General features: G+C 47.5%; 1 protein-coding gene across 1 annotated transcript; it reads right to left on the reverse strand.

Moving 5' to 3' along the window:
• Positions 1-527: 527 nt before the first annotated feature.
• Positions 528-14,898, reverse strand: LOC129847593 (AT-rich interactive domain-containing protein 1B-like). Its single transcript, XM_055915345.1, has 2 exons — positions 13,180-14,898; positions 528-666 (listed from the first exon to the last, which is right to left on the reverse strand). Exons 1-2 carry the CDS (start codon positions 13,490-13,492, stop codon positions 563-565), a joined length of 417 nt encoding a protein of 138 aa, XP_055771320.1. The 5' UTR covers positions 13,493-14,898; the 3' UTR covers positions 528-562.
• Between the last annotated feature and the right edge of the window lie 475 nt (positions 14,899-15,373).

A 15,373-nucleotide genomic window follows, 5' to 3' on the forward strand; every position in this document is an offset into this window, starting at 1 on the left:
TGTGGTGTGTGTGTGTGTGTGTGTTGTGTGTGTGTGTGTGTGTGTGTGTGTGTGTGTGTGTGTGTGTGTGTGTGGTGTGTGTGTGTGTACACCTCCCAGTACACAATGCCCAACCCCTGTAACTGGTAATAGCCCAGGTATAGAACCGCCCTGTACCTCTGGTCATGATGTCACATCCTGCCTTTGTCCCACAGTGGGAAATAATGCCAGCATTACTGAGAAGGAAGCTAATGCCTTCACACACACACACACACACCACACACACCACACACACACACACACACACACACACACACACACACACACACACACACACACACACACACACACACACACGCTGAGAAGCTTAACTGTTACTAGCTGTCCCCAGGCCCATCCGCTACGGCTCCACTCAGCCCAGATCTACAGCTTTGCTCAACACACAGGTGGGCATTAATCTGCAAATTACCACACAATACCCAAGAACACTAACACATACTAGCAAGCACACACACACAGACGTATGTACGCACCCACACACACACACACGCATGCACACACACACACACACGTACACACTTACTTAGTGGTCAGACTTACCCCTTTCCTGACGCATGGGGGACTGGGACAAGGGGGGGTGGGGAACATCCAACATGTTGCCAGGAGTCTGGGGGGCCATCTGGGAACCTGTGGTAAACAGAGGAGGACCGAATACAGTGAGCCCCATACTATCAGCACAGAAAGAGGGGACATATTTTATGGTAACACCACTCAGTAAAAAGGCAGAAAGTACAGCTGCTGTACCGTGCATTGTCATTTGTGATATTTACTCATAAAAAGGTTTTGTCTGAAAGGGATTTATCTTTCTTCCACAAAGCCAAAGGTGAGACGACATTATTCACCAAAAATATTTATAAAAAACCGTTTTATTGGTACAATAGAGCAATTCAAAGGTTAAGGATACTTCTTATGTCTAGTTCTATTCCCTTCTTTCCACTTGTCATCCTTATCTGACGTTATTCAATGAAAAGCTTTTCCCGAGCGTTACAAAAAGATAACAGACAGACCCTCATAGCGTAGCAGTGTGTGTGTGTGTGCCTGGCAATGTCTTATAGTACAGTGCAATATAAAACAAGTCATCACTGTGTGGATCTCTTACGGTACAAGTGTAATCAGAAGTAATCCTTAACAGAAAAAAGCCATTGAGTTTTATTGATTGGTTGATTTATTGATTGGTTGATGCTCCTCTGGTACAGTGGGACATCCTCTACAGACCAGCGGGGCTGATTAGGGCAATGGCAGATGAAAGGTAAAACTGGTAAATTAGCCCACACCGTCCTCTGCTTCATTATACATTAGGGTTACAACACTCAAGGTGGGTAAACCAATGGAGAAAGAGCAACATTTTCAAAAGTATACAACTCTTAGGTAAGTATATTTACATGAACCAAACAACCGGTACACTGTCTTCCATCCTGAAGCAGTATATAGAGATTCCACTGTTCTCTGTTCTTCTCTGTGTGTGTGGTGAGACAGAGACAGAGAGAGACAGAGAGAGACAGAGACAGAGACAGAGACAGAGACAGAGACAGAGACAGAGACAGAGACAGAGAGAGAGAGAGAGAGAGAGAGAGAGAGAGAGAGAGAGAGAGAGAGAGAGAGAGAGAGAGAGAGCACTAGATGAGCTGGTTGTCATGTAGAGCAGTAATACATGACTAGCAGTGGCACACACTCCACGTAAACAAACCCAATTAAGTCAACATAATTGCTTTGCATAAACTGAATAAACAATATTTCCATCCACCAACTCGCCCACCCACTCACACTAACACTCACATACACAGAGAAACATACACACACATTAACGTTATAACACAAACACACATACACACCACCAGAGTGGCTCCAGCGGCAAAGCTTGGAAGAGAGAATATTCTATTAGTGAGTGTGTCACCCTGTTCCCAGGAGGAGAGGAGACAGGGCTGAAATCTCACTGCAGCGCTAACACTAAAATAACATCAGAATAACACACCGTTCTGCTCAGCCTCCACCACACCAACAGCTGGGAGCCTCAGAAGACCAACCAGAGGAAAACATGTGTAGGATATAAGAGGGGGGGCATAAAGAGTCTTGTCCCCTGTTCTCAGAGGGCTGATGGGGGAAGACGGTGGAAGAGTAGGGTGGCCAGGCTCCAGCCCTAATGTGGCTAACCACATTGGGCACACGTTTCCAGAAGGGGGCTTTGGCTGTTGCACCGGTGGCACTTGAGCGTCGTTTACAGCCCCAGTGAACCTTGACGAAGCCCCCTCAGCAAGCTCACCCTTCCCCTCATACCCATCTCCTCTCCCAGCCAGGGGGCTTTGTGTGTGTGTGAGGGATGTTGGCTGGGGAGGGGGCGTGCCAAGCATCAGGCAAGGGCTACAATTGTCACATCATGTTTGAGTGGGTGGCAGTGTGGTGTGTGTGAGTCTGTAGGAGGACAGTGGTGGTGAGGGCATGCATACTGAGCAGCCCTCTCCACATCACCATGCAGATGAAGATCACAAGAGATTAATAGAGAGAGCAAGAGAAAGGAGGGGGAGGACAACACCGATGGAGAAAAAGGAGGAGAAGAGGTGAGAGGAGGAGGAGCGGAGAGTATAGTAGGGAAATTTGAAAATGTGAGGAATAGTGAGGAAGAGGAGAGAAAGAAGAAGGGAGCAGGAGCAATGGAATTCACTACCAGAAATCACTTCCTCTCCTCTGTTTTCCTCTCCTCCTCCATTCTCTCTTCTCCTTAAAAATATTAATGAGCTCCATTGAATAATTAGCTGTGGATAAAACAAACAGACAGTCTAGAAGGCCTGGCAGCACGTTTAAGACTGAGTCTGATTAATAATGCAACAATCAGGAGGCTTTTTCCTCCTCCACCTACCTGAGCTCAGCGCTGCCTTCTCTGCTGCAGAGAGAAGCAGGTTTAAATGTCAGCAGGCTGTACCTTAATCCCACATCCCTCTGCCTCTCCAACACAGCATCTTTATTACCAATGACTGGCAACATTAGGGTGTTTGTTCACGTCTGCTAGAGCTAACCCAAAGTGACTAGAGCATGTGGAGGGTATCTTGAAAGATGTGACTGTTGGAGTCTTCTCACCACTGGAGTAATTCTGTATTTGTACTGGAGCTAGGAATGGAATGCGTGTTGGGGGTTGGGGGGTGAAGGAAGTCCCACAGGTGCTCCAGAACACAATTAACATTTCTGTCAATCAGGCACAGCACAACGGCTGGCTTGCTCTCCCTCTCCCTCTGCTCTCTCCCTCTCCCTCTCCCTCTCCCTCTGCTCTCTCCCTCTCCCTCTCCCTCTCCCTCTCCCTCTGCTCTCTCCCTCTCCCTCTCCCTCTGCTCTCTCCCTCTCCCTCTCCCTCTCCCTCTCCCTCTCCCTCTGCTCTCTCCCTCTCCCTCTGCTCTCTCCCTCTCCCTCTGCTCTCTCAATCACCACAGTGAGCAATTTTCACCTCCACTATAGCCCTCACTGAGGATCTAGCTGTTACTCAAAGACCAGGAGCATCCACAAGATCACATACACACACACAGAAACAGACACAATGTAAATGAAAAGCCTTAATGAAGTTTATGGATGAAATAAAGAGTATGGGTATGCTGCATTAAGTCACTACTGAAGCTAGAGAGGAAATGACTGCTTGTTTGAAATCCAGCCACTACTTTAGAAGAAGAGCAAGAACAGTCAGATATGCTGAGTGAGAGCATGGTTCATGACAAAAATAAAATCATTGTAATCTCCATTTTAAAACTTTTAACAAGTCCAGTCATTCCAACTGTTCCCCCGATACAAAGTAAGAGTCCATAAATAATGGAGTTCATGTGTTTTGAGATAATACTAGCGTCAAAACCCCAAAAACTTTCAGCTATTCCTCTGCTAGGATTGTAAGGGCAATGCAAGATGCTTTGAAGACAGGGGTTTCATCTCAAATGCCACTGAAGAGTTGAAAGACATATAGACTACTGCTGGACATAGTCCTCTCATAGTCCTCTCTGTTTTTCAGGGATGGTAATATTACGCCTCTGAGCGCGCGGTGCATCCCATGCAGGTTCACCGTCAGCTTGGTCCCACTGAGAAAATAAAAGCACTTTAATTGATGATGAAAGGGAGGGACACACACACAGTTGGATGAGCAGAAGCCATTCTGAGTAAATTCATTAATAGCACTGAGTGCTACTGGACTGACAGGAGAATAAGGCGAAGGGCAGCATTTCAGGTTGGTGGAATACACCTTGCAGGCTAGGACACACACACACGCACGCACGCACGCACGCACGCACGCACGCACGCACGCACGCACGCACGCACGCACGCACGCACGCACGCACACACGCACACACACACACACGCACACACACACACACACACACACACACACACACACACACACACACACACACACACACACACACACACACACACACACACACACACACACACACACACACACACACAGGCAAGGTAACACTAGTGTGTCTTTGGGGCCGGGGCGTAAGCTGTAAACATAGATCTCAATGAACAGGGGTCAAGGATTTTCCAGCCTGGGGATACCAGCTAGCGTGACTTACCCTGTAGGGGACAGGGGAATGTGCTGGGGCGGAGAAATACTCTCCCATGGACCTCATTACCAAGCTAACTCTGAGCTGGGCTGAGCTGGGCTACGCTGAGCTGGGGAAGGTACGGCAAGGAGAAGAAAGTGCAGCTTTAGCTAAAAGAGAGGGGGGGGGGGGGGGGCGGGAGGGGGACACAACGCCAGAGCAGCCAGTCAGTATACTTGGCTGCCTGCTGCAGGAACATAATTGCGCGCACTGCTCCAGGTCCCACTCAGCCAGTCAGCCCAGCGCAGAATGGGATTTCACTAAAAAGAAGACACAGCAAGCTAGCATTTTGATTCTCCTTTTAACAGGTAGGCTATCCAGCGGGCTGCTGTCAGATTTCACTTTGGACTGTACCAACCATCAGGAGACCAAGCGCTCCAAGACCAGGGGGGTGTGGAGAAAGGGAGGGAGAGAAAAGAAAGGAGGGAGAGAAAAGAAAGGAGGGAGAGAAAAGAAAGGAGGGGGGAAGATAGAAGAATGTGAAGGACAGGAAAATACGGGGATTCAGTGGAAGGTGTGTCCCAGTCCTGTGCTGCCTCACAGAGAGGGACAGAGGGACAGAGGCAGTGTTCCACGGAAACAGCCACTGAGGGACTGGCCCGACAGGAACTACCACTGGAAAGGGAGAGGGGAAACCTAGTCAGTTGTACAACTGAATGCATTCAACTGAAATGTGTCTTCCACATTTAACCCAACCCCTCTGAAGTACTCTCATTAACGCTGCAACTCACTGTGAGTTCCCCAACTAAAACACAGTCCTTTGGGCTAACTTTCACATCTACGGTAATACCCCTAGCAAATCTGTAGTGTAACGTTTTGCGATTGTATTTTTGTTTTTTTTCCTTGGAGCATTTACTGTATCAGAATAGCAATACGCCTCTGGTATTACTGATTGAGCCAACATGGATGCCCAGTTGCATCTCCCATTGGTTCAATTATGACCCTTAACTTGATCTTTCCAGACCTCACAGAACCCAGTCTGTCAACATCTTCATGACTATAATACACCTATGCTAAACCTTATGATTAACAATAATGTGAATGGCTCAGAGGTGGTGTACCCAATGCCAGACAGGTCTGCACTGTTCCTCCTCTCTCTCCCTCTCTCTCCCTCCATCCGTAGACGCTCTCTCGCCCCGTGACTCGCCCTGACCTTTCGGCGCTCCTCTAGCCCTGGAAGCACTTCAAGCGGGCGCAGATAAACAGCTTAGTCTCCAAGTGCTCGCCAGAAAGCTTCAATCACGTCTTTTACAGAAAAAAGAGAGGAGGAGGAGGACTGTGGGAGGAGAGGGATGAGGGGGCCGTGGCAATGCTAAATGGACCTTGATGGACCTTGGAGGAGAATGAGAGAAAGGGAGACAAGCGTTTGTTGTGATTTTCTACAACAGGCAGCTCAAGCAGTGTTGTGCCATCAGGGAGTGAGGATGTGGTCTGAGTCCATTAGTAGCAGTACTAGAATGAGTGGATCTACTCCAGCCCTCATAGAAGACCACACACACACACACACACACACAGACAGGCACAGACAGGCACAGACAACCAGGGTCATGCCTACAACAAAAATTAATACAATACAAATCATCATACTACTATATTCCCTATGTAGTGCAGCCCACTGTTTCTTGGTACTACAGCCTAAAAGGTCAAAGGGCAGTCTCATCAGTTGGTCCTGAGGACCGATACATACATGGTAACATCTCCATGGTGATCATAACTAACAGCTTGTGACAGCATGGAGAAAGGTCATGTCACCCTAAGACGGTAAGTCAATGGGTTGGACACACTGTCTGTCAAGCATCAAAGATAATAGAATCAGAGAGAGAGAGAGGGATCACTAGAATCAGAGAGAGAGAGAGGGATCACTAGAATCAGAGAGAGAGAGAGGGATCACTAGAATCAGAGAGAGAGAGAGGGATCACTAGAATCAAAGAGAGGGGATGAGGGATCACTAGAATCAAAGAGAGAGAGAGAGAGAGAGGGGGGATGAGGGATCACTAGAATCAATGAGAGGGTATGAGGGATCACTAAAATCACAGAGAGAGAGAGGGGATGAGGGATCACTAGAATCAAAGAGAGAGGGATGAGGGATCACTAGAATTAAAGAGAGAGGACGAGGGATCACTATAATCAAAGAGAGAGAGATGAGGGATCTCTAGAATCAAAGAGAGAGGGGATGAGGGGTCACTTAGAGTTAAAGAGAGAGGGGGTGAGAGATCATTACAATTAAAGAGAGAGGGGATGAGGGATCACTAGAATCAAAGAGAGAGGGGATGAGGGGTCACTTAGAGTTAAAGAGAGCGGATGAGGGATCACTAGAATTAAAGAGAGGGGATGAGAGGTCACTAGAATCAAAGAGAGAGGAGATGAGGTGTCACTAGAATCGAAGAGAGGGGATGAGAGGTCACTAGAATCAAAGAGAGAGAGGATGAGGGATCACTAGTTGCATCACTATTCCGATCACTCCTCTGGTTTGACTAGAGACTGTGAGAGAGGCATTGGTAACCAGCAGTACACAGAGATACAGAAGTATTGTTCAGTGACTCTAGCAAAGCCCCACAGCCTTTCCTCCTCCTCTCCCCCTCCTCTCCCCCTCCTCTCCCTTCCCAGCGCACATCCCATTCTGCCTGGAATGTGGATGAGAGTAATGCCGTTTGCGTCCCCAAAGACAAAAAATGTGGGGTGCTCCGAATTGGTTTAGAGACATTGGGGCTGAGCAATGTGATTTCTGCTTGACTGTCACAAATGTAGCACAACAGGAAAATCAATTTGCCTTCTGTGCCTCCTGGCTCGAGGAGAATCCAAATGCCAGGCGAACCTAGATAATGTTGTATTCCATTTGAGAAATGGCAAGGAGAGAGAGAAAGAGAGAGAGACTGAGAGGGAGAGAGAGAAACTGAGCTGCACTTCCTAACCTCCTGCCAAGTGTATGACCATATTAAAGACACATACTGTATTTCCCTCAGATTACACAGATCCACAAAGAATTAGAAAACAAACCCAATATTGATGAACTCCCATATCTATTGGTTGAAATACCACAGTGTACCATCACAGCAGCAAGATTTGTGACCTGTTGCCACAAGAAAAGGGCAACCAGTGAAGAACAAACACCTTTGTAAATACAACCCATATCTATGTTGACTTATTTTCCCTTTTGTACTTTAACTATTTGCACATCATTACAACACTGTATATAGACATAATATGACATTTGAAATGTCTATTCCTTTGGAAGTGTTATGTTAACTGTTCATTTTTATTGTTTATTTCATTTTTGTTTATTATCTACTTCACTTGCTTTGGCAATGTTAACATATGTCCCCATGCCAATAAAGTCCTTAAATTGAATTGAAATTGAATAGAGGGAGAGAGAGAGAGAGACAGGTCTGGAAAGGAGAGTGATGTATGAAGTGAGTTACGCTGAGGGAAACGGATGCTTTCTACAATAAATACATGTCTGTTTGTAGGGTTTTGAGTTACCAGGGACCTCACCATACCACTTTATCATTATACTTAGTTGCCGATGCCATATGTTTTACGATTCTCACTATTCTCACTATTCTCACTATTCTATACGCATTGCGATTTGATGTTCCAAACAAGCTCACTATATGTCTGCTGCAGAGAAACAAGAGAGAGCATGAGAAAATGAGTCATGTAAATACAAGAGCTGAAAACATGTTGGCTCACTATTTAAAAAGAAGGTGTAAAACAAGGTATAGGATGAGAAATACTGGAGCTTTGGCGCAGATATAGCCCACAAGCGCTAGCTAATGTTTTTTAAACAGATCGATACTTGGAGTCAAAGGATCGATATGATATCGTAACTAAAAATATTGCGATATCTAACTCTAGACATTTCTCTATCACTATCTGTCTGTAGGCCTGATCTTCTCATAGGCTGCTGACACACCTCTCTGTATCTTCTATTACTGGGAGCCTGTTAGTGTGTGTGTGTGTCTGTGTGTGTCTGTGTGTGTCTGTGTGTGTCTGTGAAATGAATGTATAGTGTTTGTGTGCATCTACAGTATAGTGTGAGTGCCAGTGTATGTGTGTGCGAGCATGTGTATTTGGTGTGTGCTGTATGTACACAGTCAGTCAATATGTGTGTGCCGTCTGAAAGTGAATGTGTGTGTGTGACAGTGTTTATAGTGTGTGTGTGAGTGTGTGTGACAGCCAGGTGAAAGGCTGACAATGTGGAATTGCTCTCCTCTGACCGTTGTCAGGGGTGACAGGTGTCCCGTGAGCACTTGGCCATGTGACGTGCGTCGCCTCGGTAACCGAGGCAGCTACCTTCAGAAGGCAATAAACCACCGCCACGGTCACATCATGGTCACAGTACGGTGGTGTCACGGTCAGAACCTTAATGTGATGGTGGTGCTGGTGTAGACTTGACCAGTGACAATGCCACAGACTTGACCCTGTCACTCTTTATGGGGTGTCGAATAGACTCAGAGACAAGGCCTAGGAACAGGCCAACCTTCCATATGGTGTTATCAGCTGTCCTTTCCCTCAAGAACAACAAGACTCCTGGTGCTGACAGCATCCCGGCAGAGCTACTTAAGAAGGGAGGTTACTTCTGCACCAGAATGCTCCACCAGTACATCACTGAGGTTTGGGACCGGGAGATCGTCCCCCAACAGTGGCGGAAGTGGAAGGCTGCCGTCTTATTGGCTCTTAACCAACCATGCTATTTTGTTTTGTTTTTTCGCGTTGTTCGTAGCTTGTTTTGTACATGGTGTTGCTGCTCTCTTATGACCGAGAGGAGCTTTATGGACATCAGAACTGCGATTTCTCACGTCAAACTCGACAAAGAGTTCTTCTTCAATGAGTCAGACTGGAGGGATATAATACAGACACCCGACCAGGCCCAGTTCCCCATTATTCGCTGGAGAAGGAAACTGAGATTTTGCAGAAAGGTATCAGGATGCCTTGTGAGGATGAGGAGATGAGTGGCAAATCTGCCCTTGCCTTCCGTCCTGCTAGCTAACTGAAAGGGTGCCGTCTTTTGGATGGGACGTTAAATGGGTGTCCTGACTCTCTGAGGTCATTAAAGATCCCATGGCACTTATCGTAAGAGTAGGGGTGTTAACCCCGGTGTCCTGGCTAAAATTCCCAATCTGGCCCTCAAACCATCATGGTCACCTAATAATCCCCAGTTTACAATTGGCTCATTCATCCCCCTCCTCTCCCCTGTAACTATTCCCCAGGTCGTTGCTGCAAATGAGAACCTGTTCTCAATCAACTTACCTGGTAAAATAACGGTAAAATAAAAAATAAAATAAAAAAATCGCTGGAAAATAAATGGGATTAACTGAAAGCACGTTTATCCTACCAATGGAACATTACAAACTGCAGTATCTTATGTTTCACCGAGTCGTGGCTGAAGGACGACATTAAAAACATACTGCTGGCGGGTTATACACTCTATCGACAGGACAGAACAGCAGCTTCTGGTAAGACACGGGGCAGGGGCCTATGCATTTATGTAAACAACAGCTGGTGCACCATATCTAAGGAAGTCTCAAGGTTTTGCTCGTCTGAGGTGGAGTGTATCATGATAAGCTGTAGACCACACGATCTACCTAGAGAATTTTCATCTGTATTTTTCGTAGCTGTCTACATACCACCACATACCGATGCTGACACTAAAACCGCACTCAATGAGCTGTATTCTGCCATAAACAAACAGGAAAATGCTCGTCCAGACGTGGCGCTCCTAGTGGCTGGGGACTTTAATGCAGGGAAACTTGGATCAGTTTTACCTAATTTCTATCAGCATGTTAAATGTGCAACCAGAGGGAAAAGAATTCTAGACCTTAGCTCCGCACACAGAGACGCATACAAAGCTCTCCCTCACCCTCCATTTGGCAAATCTGACCATAGTTCTATCCTCCTGATTCCGGCTTACAAGCTAAAATTAAAGCAGGAAGCACCTATTCATTAACTACAGCTCAGCATTCAACACCATAGTGCCCTCAAAGCTCATCACTTAACATCTCCCTCTGCAACTGGCTCCTGGGCTTCCTGACGGGACGCCCCCAGATAGTAAGGGTAGGTAACAACACATCCTCAACACGGGGGCTCCTCAGGGGTGCGTGCTCAGTCCCCTCCTGTACTTCCTGTTCCATGACTGCACGGCCAAGCACAACTCCAACACCATAATTAAGTTTGCTGATGACACAACAGTGGTAGGCCTGATCACCGACAACGATGAGACAGCCTATAGGGAGGAGGTCAGAGACCTGACTGTGTGGTGCCAGGACAACAACCTCTCCCTCAACGTGAGCAAGACAAAAGAGATGATTGTGGACTACAGGAAAAGAAGGACCGAGCACGCCCCCATTCTCATCGACGGGGCTGTAGTGGAGCAGGTTGAGAGCTTCAAGTTCCTTGGCGTCCACATCACCAATAAACTAACATGGTCCAAGCACACCAAAACAGTCGTGAAGAGGGCATGACAAAACCTATTCACCCTCAGGAGACTGAAAAGATTTGGCATGGGTCCTCAGATTCTCAAAAGGTTTTACAGCTGCACCATCGAGAGCATCCTGACGGGTTCCATCACTGCCTGGTATGGCAACTGCTTGTAAAACTGCGTTGTTGGTTAAGGGATATACCTTCTGGCTGTTTCCGGCAAGGTCCTGGCAAAGGTGATGCTACACAGGTTGATGAACTATATCACAGAGGAACCGCTGCCAGAGTCACAATGCGGCTTCATAAAGAACAGGAGTACGGTCGACATGATAGTCACGGCACGGCAACTCCAGGAGAAGTGCAGTGAACAACATCAAACCTAGAGGATGCTGCTGCCGACCGTTCCACCTGGCGGCAGCTCTGCCAAAGAGGTGAACAGAGGTGGGAGGAGGAGAGGAGCACAAAGAGACAGCAAAAACAGCTCAGGAGACATACATGCCTGCCCCCGCCAACACAGACTGCATTTGCCCCAACTGCAATAAAGTTTGTGGATCTCGGATTAGACTCTACAGTCACCAAAGAATTCACCGTTAACTCAGAAGTGGAAGTCATCATCGGATACAATGGACTACCGTAACCTAACCTAACCAATGTGGTGGTGGTGCTGGTGCAGACTTGACCAGTGACATTGCCACAGACTTGACCCTGCCACTCTTTATGGAAGAGTGACAAATGGACCCAGAGACAAGGCCTAGGGACAGCCAGTGATTGTCATACGGACAGAGGCAAAAATATAATGTTTGTATGTTTAGAAAGGAGACAGGTTGCAGGCAAGATAAATCACACAATTATCATGACCTGCTAGTAAGTAAACAGTAATCAATCCTTCATATCATAGCAACATTAGTTCTCAGTGTTTCTCTCTCATATGCCTGGTGTTGGTATTTCTCATTAGAAGTGATTGCATAAACTACAGCTGGTAAACCCTAGCAGCTGTTACCAGACTATGATCCTCTCTCTATGAGGATGTGTTCTGCATGATGGGAGAATATTTATAGATACTCTATTAATCACAGCCATCCCTCCGATGAGATCCGCCTCCTGTCTCACCATCTCACTCCGCATGATCTTGGCATTCGCGTCGGGAGCGGCTGTCCTGCTTTTTCATTAGTGTCAATCACTCCCGTACGCGCTCATTCCGCCCGGAACAACCCGCTGGCCTCAGGAGCTCACTCAAGCATTTGTCCCGCCTCGTCACCGTGATTGACAGGTCTGCGAGCTGCTGACGTGCCCGTCAGGCCTTAATCAGGAAGAGCAGCGGAGGCTGTGGTTGGATGGGGAGGGGAGGGCAGTCAGAGCCATGTCTCATAGCCGTGTGTCACTCTGGCCTGTCCAAGGCCTGTCCAACACACTCCCATTCATTACCTCACTGTTTATCTAAATGCTCATCCATTCCTCTAGGGAGGAACAGCCCTGAATCCTCACACACACACATCTGATATTGTCTTATTTTGGCTTCCTGTTCTGATAGGAAGAATACAGAGGCCAACAGCAGCCATCTGTATCTGTGCATCTAAAATGTTTTTCAAAATAAATGACAAATGATTTCAAATAGAAAGGAGACATCGAGGCTCTGAGTGGTGCAGTGGTCTAAGGCGCCACTACAGCCTGCACAGTCCGGGTTAGAGGAAGGTTTGGCTGGGGGAGGTTTTCCTTGGCTCGTCCTCTAGCGACTCCTTGTGGTGGGCTGGGCGCCTGCAAGTTGACTTCGGTCGTCAGTCAAATGGCGTTTCCTGGTGTGGCTGACTTCTGGGTTAAGCGGCGTGTTAAGAAGTTGTTGGACAGGTGGGTCCTGTTTTGGAGGATGCATGTCTCAACCTTTACCTCTCCCGAGCCCATAGAGGAGTTGCAGCGATGAGACAAGGTTATAACTAGCCCATCGGTCATCTTGACATGGCCATTGCTGTAGTTCTGACCATATTTTTCTCATAATTTATCTTAACACAACAGGGTGTCATTATACCTGTACAGGATACTTGAACAGACGAATCAGAGGAGTGTTATAGAAGAAAGAGAGTCAATCACCAGTATGAGGTTTTTTGATTATTTTGTGAAATTATTTGCCTAAGGAACCCTGTTGGCTTACCTGGTGCTGTGGTTGGGCCGCTGACAGGGGAGATGGGGCCAGAGCCGGAGCGTGATTGGTTGGAGCCCACAGGGGACCCAACAGGAGAGGACGATGGGCCGCTGCCTTGACCAGACAGGTGGGGTGACGCGTGGGGTGAGAAGGGTGACTGGGCTGGGTTACTCTGCTCCCCCTGGCTACTGGTGGAGCCTGTAGCACTGATGGCTGAACTGTGACCAGCCTCTGTACCTGTAGGGAGGTCATCTATGGAGCCAGACAGGTCCTGGAACAGAGAAAGAGAGAGACAGGAGAGATGGTGAGCGAAGAATATCATAAGGGATACTATCACAAAACAACAAGAGAGTAGCGTAACAGTATAACTTTAAACCGTCCCCTCGCCCTGACACGGGCGCGAACCAGGGAACCTCTGCACACATCAACAACGGTCGCCCACGAAGCATCGTTACCTATCGCGCCACAAAGGCCGCGGCCCTTGCAGAGCAAGGGGCAACACTACTTCTAGGTTTCAGAGCAAGTGACGTAACTGATTGAACCGCTACTAGCGCGTACCCGCTAACTAGCTAGCCATTTCACATCCGTTACACTAGCACTGGGCATGCTGTGGATTACAACATAGTAATACATAACCCACAAAGCCCAACAATACTCCACAATACTCTCACAATAGAGCACTATACTGAAACTATACTGAAAGCAGTATAGTGCCTTGCTGGTGTAGGTATGTCTGTTCTGTGTGATGTGTAATGGGCCAGTATTCAAGGCTGAGCTTATGTTACACACATCCCCTGTGGGGAGAGAGAGGCGAGGGGGAGGTAGGAGGGAGGGGAGGGTGTGGGGCATTGACTGGTTAAGGATATTCTGAACAATTTCTAGGGAATCCCCTATGAATGCCGACAGTCTGAATGATAGTCTTATAAAAGAGGAGATTGAAGGGAGAGGGAGGTAGATAGTCCCTTAAACACACATCCCCGCAGTTCTCCAGCTGCACTAAGGGAAGGCCACCCACCCACCACTGATGGGATATGTGGGCCACAACCCAGGAGAGGCATCTATAATAACAATTATTTGGTGGGTACTTATATTTGTCCTATTTCAGTGAATTGGAAATGTGTTTTTTGCATATCCCACTCACCTGAGACACCCTTGGAGACTGGGGTCACAGCTAGTGTCTGACATTATCAACATTGAACCTGGAGCAATTAGGGTTAAGTGCCTTGCTGAATGGCACATCAGCAGATTGTTCACCTTGTCAGCTCGGGGATGCCAACTAGCATCCTTTCAGTTACTGGCCCAATAATGTAACCTCTAGGCCACCTGCTGTAGCTAGCGATCTGTCTCTCTATCTGTCTGTCTATCTGTCTGTCTTTCTGTCCACCCACCACCGTCAGTCAGGTTCCACAGAATCTGTCCCCAGCCACCTCCATGAACCTTTATCTAACCCTCTCTACGGCCACCAAAGACCTCTCCTGTGTCTCCTAAAATGGCCATAGGGAAAATACTGGATCAAAGCTGAAGATGAAACCAGCTACTACTGTGGTTCTTTCACCAATTTATGTATTATTGTCATCTATTGTTTACTGAAGCATAACATGTTGAGTGTTATGGTATATTGTCCAGATGAATAAGAAGGTTTTGTGGTCATAAAAAGTGATAATGTTACAGACGATACATGTTGTTCATGTATCCTCTGTGGTGGCACAGGCTTTTGTTTTCGTCATGCCTCCGTGGCTGCCCCCTTCGCCCGCCCTACCACCCGCCCGCCTGGTCTGCCCGCCCTGCTCTGCCAGGCTGTCTCAGTCTGTCAGATGGCATCATCTGCCCGTGCTCGATCAGCCCAGCACACACAGAGGCCTCTTTCTTTCTGTTTCTCTCTACCACTTCCCTCACTTTCTCTCTGTCAGCGGTGTCACTCGCTGTCCCAACCAATCAACTCTACTGAGCTAGATGATGTCATAGGCTGTCTCAACCAATCACCAGAGCTATTTTTCTGAGCAGGCAGTCACAGGTCACCGCAAGTGCGTGCCATATGACACAGTGGGGTCCTGCAAAGAGGGGAACCATGGTGACGTATTTCTAAACAGGTGAATCTAGTGTGACATCCACCTGATTGTTAGCCTCAGAGCCAATTAAAAAAGGGAAAGCACTGTGAATAATAACATTACTCGCTAGTCGCCAGTTCCCAATAACCGTTGGG

The sequence above is a fragment of the Salvelinus fontinalis genome, unplaced genomic scaffold (genome assembly GCF_029448725.1).
Source record: "Salvelinus fontinalis isolate EN_2023a unplaced genomic scaffold, ASM2944872v1 scaffold_0888, whole genome shotgun sequence".
NCBI lineage: Eukaryota > Metazoa > Chordata > Actinopteri > Salmoniformes > Salmonidae > Salvelinus > Salvelinus fontinalis.

Coding starts and splice junctions, on each gene's coding strand:
- LOC129847593 (XM_055915345.1), bottom strand. CDS start 13,492: ATGATATTCTTCGCTCACCATCTCTCCTGTCTCTCTCTTTCTCTGTTC. Junction 667..13,179: donor CGGCCCAACCACAGCACCAG/GTAAGCCAACAG, acceptor TGTTTACCACAG/GTTCCCAGATGGCCCCCCAG.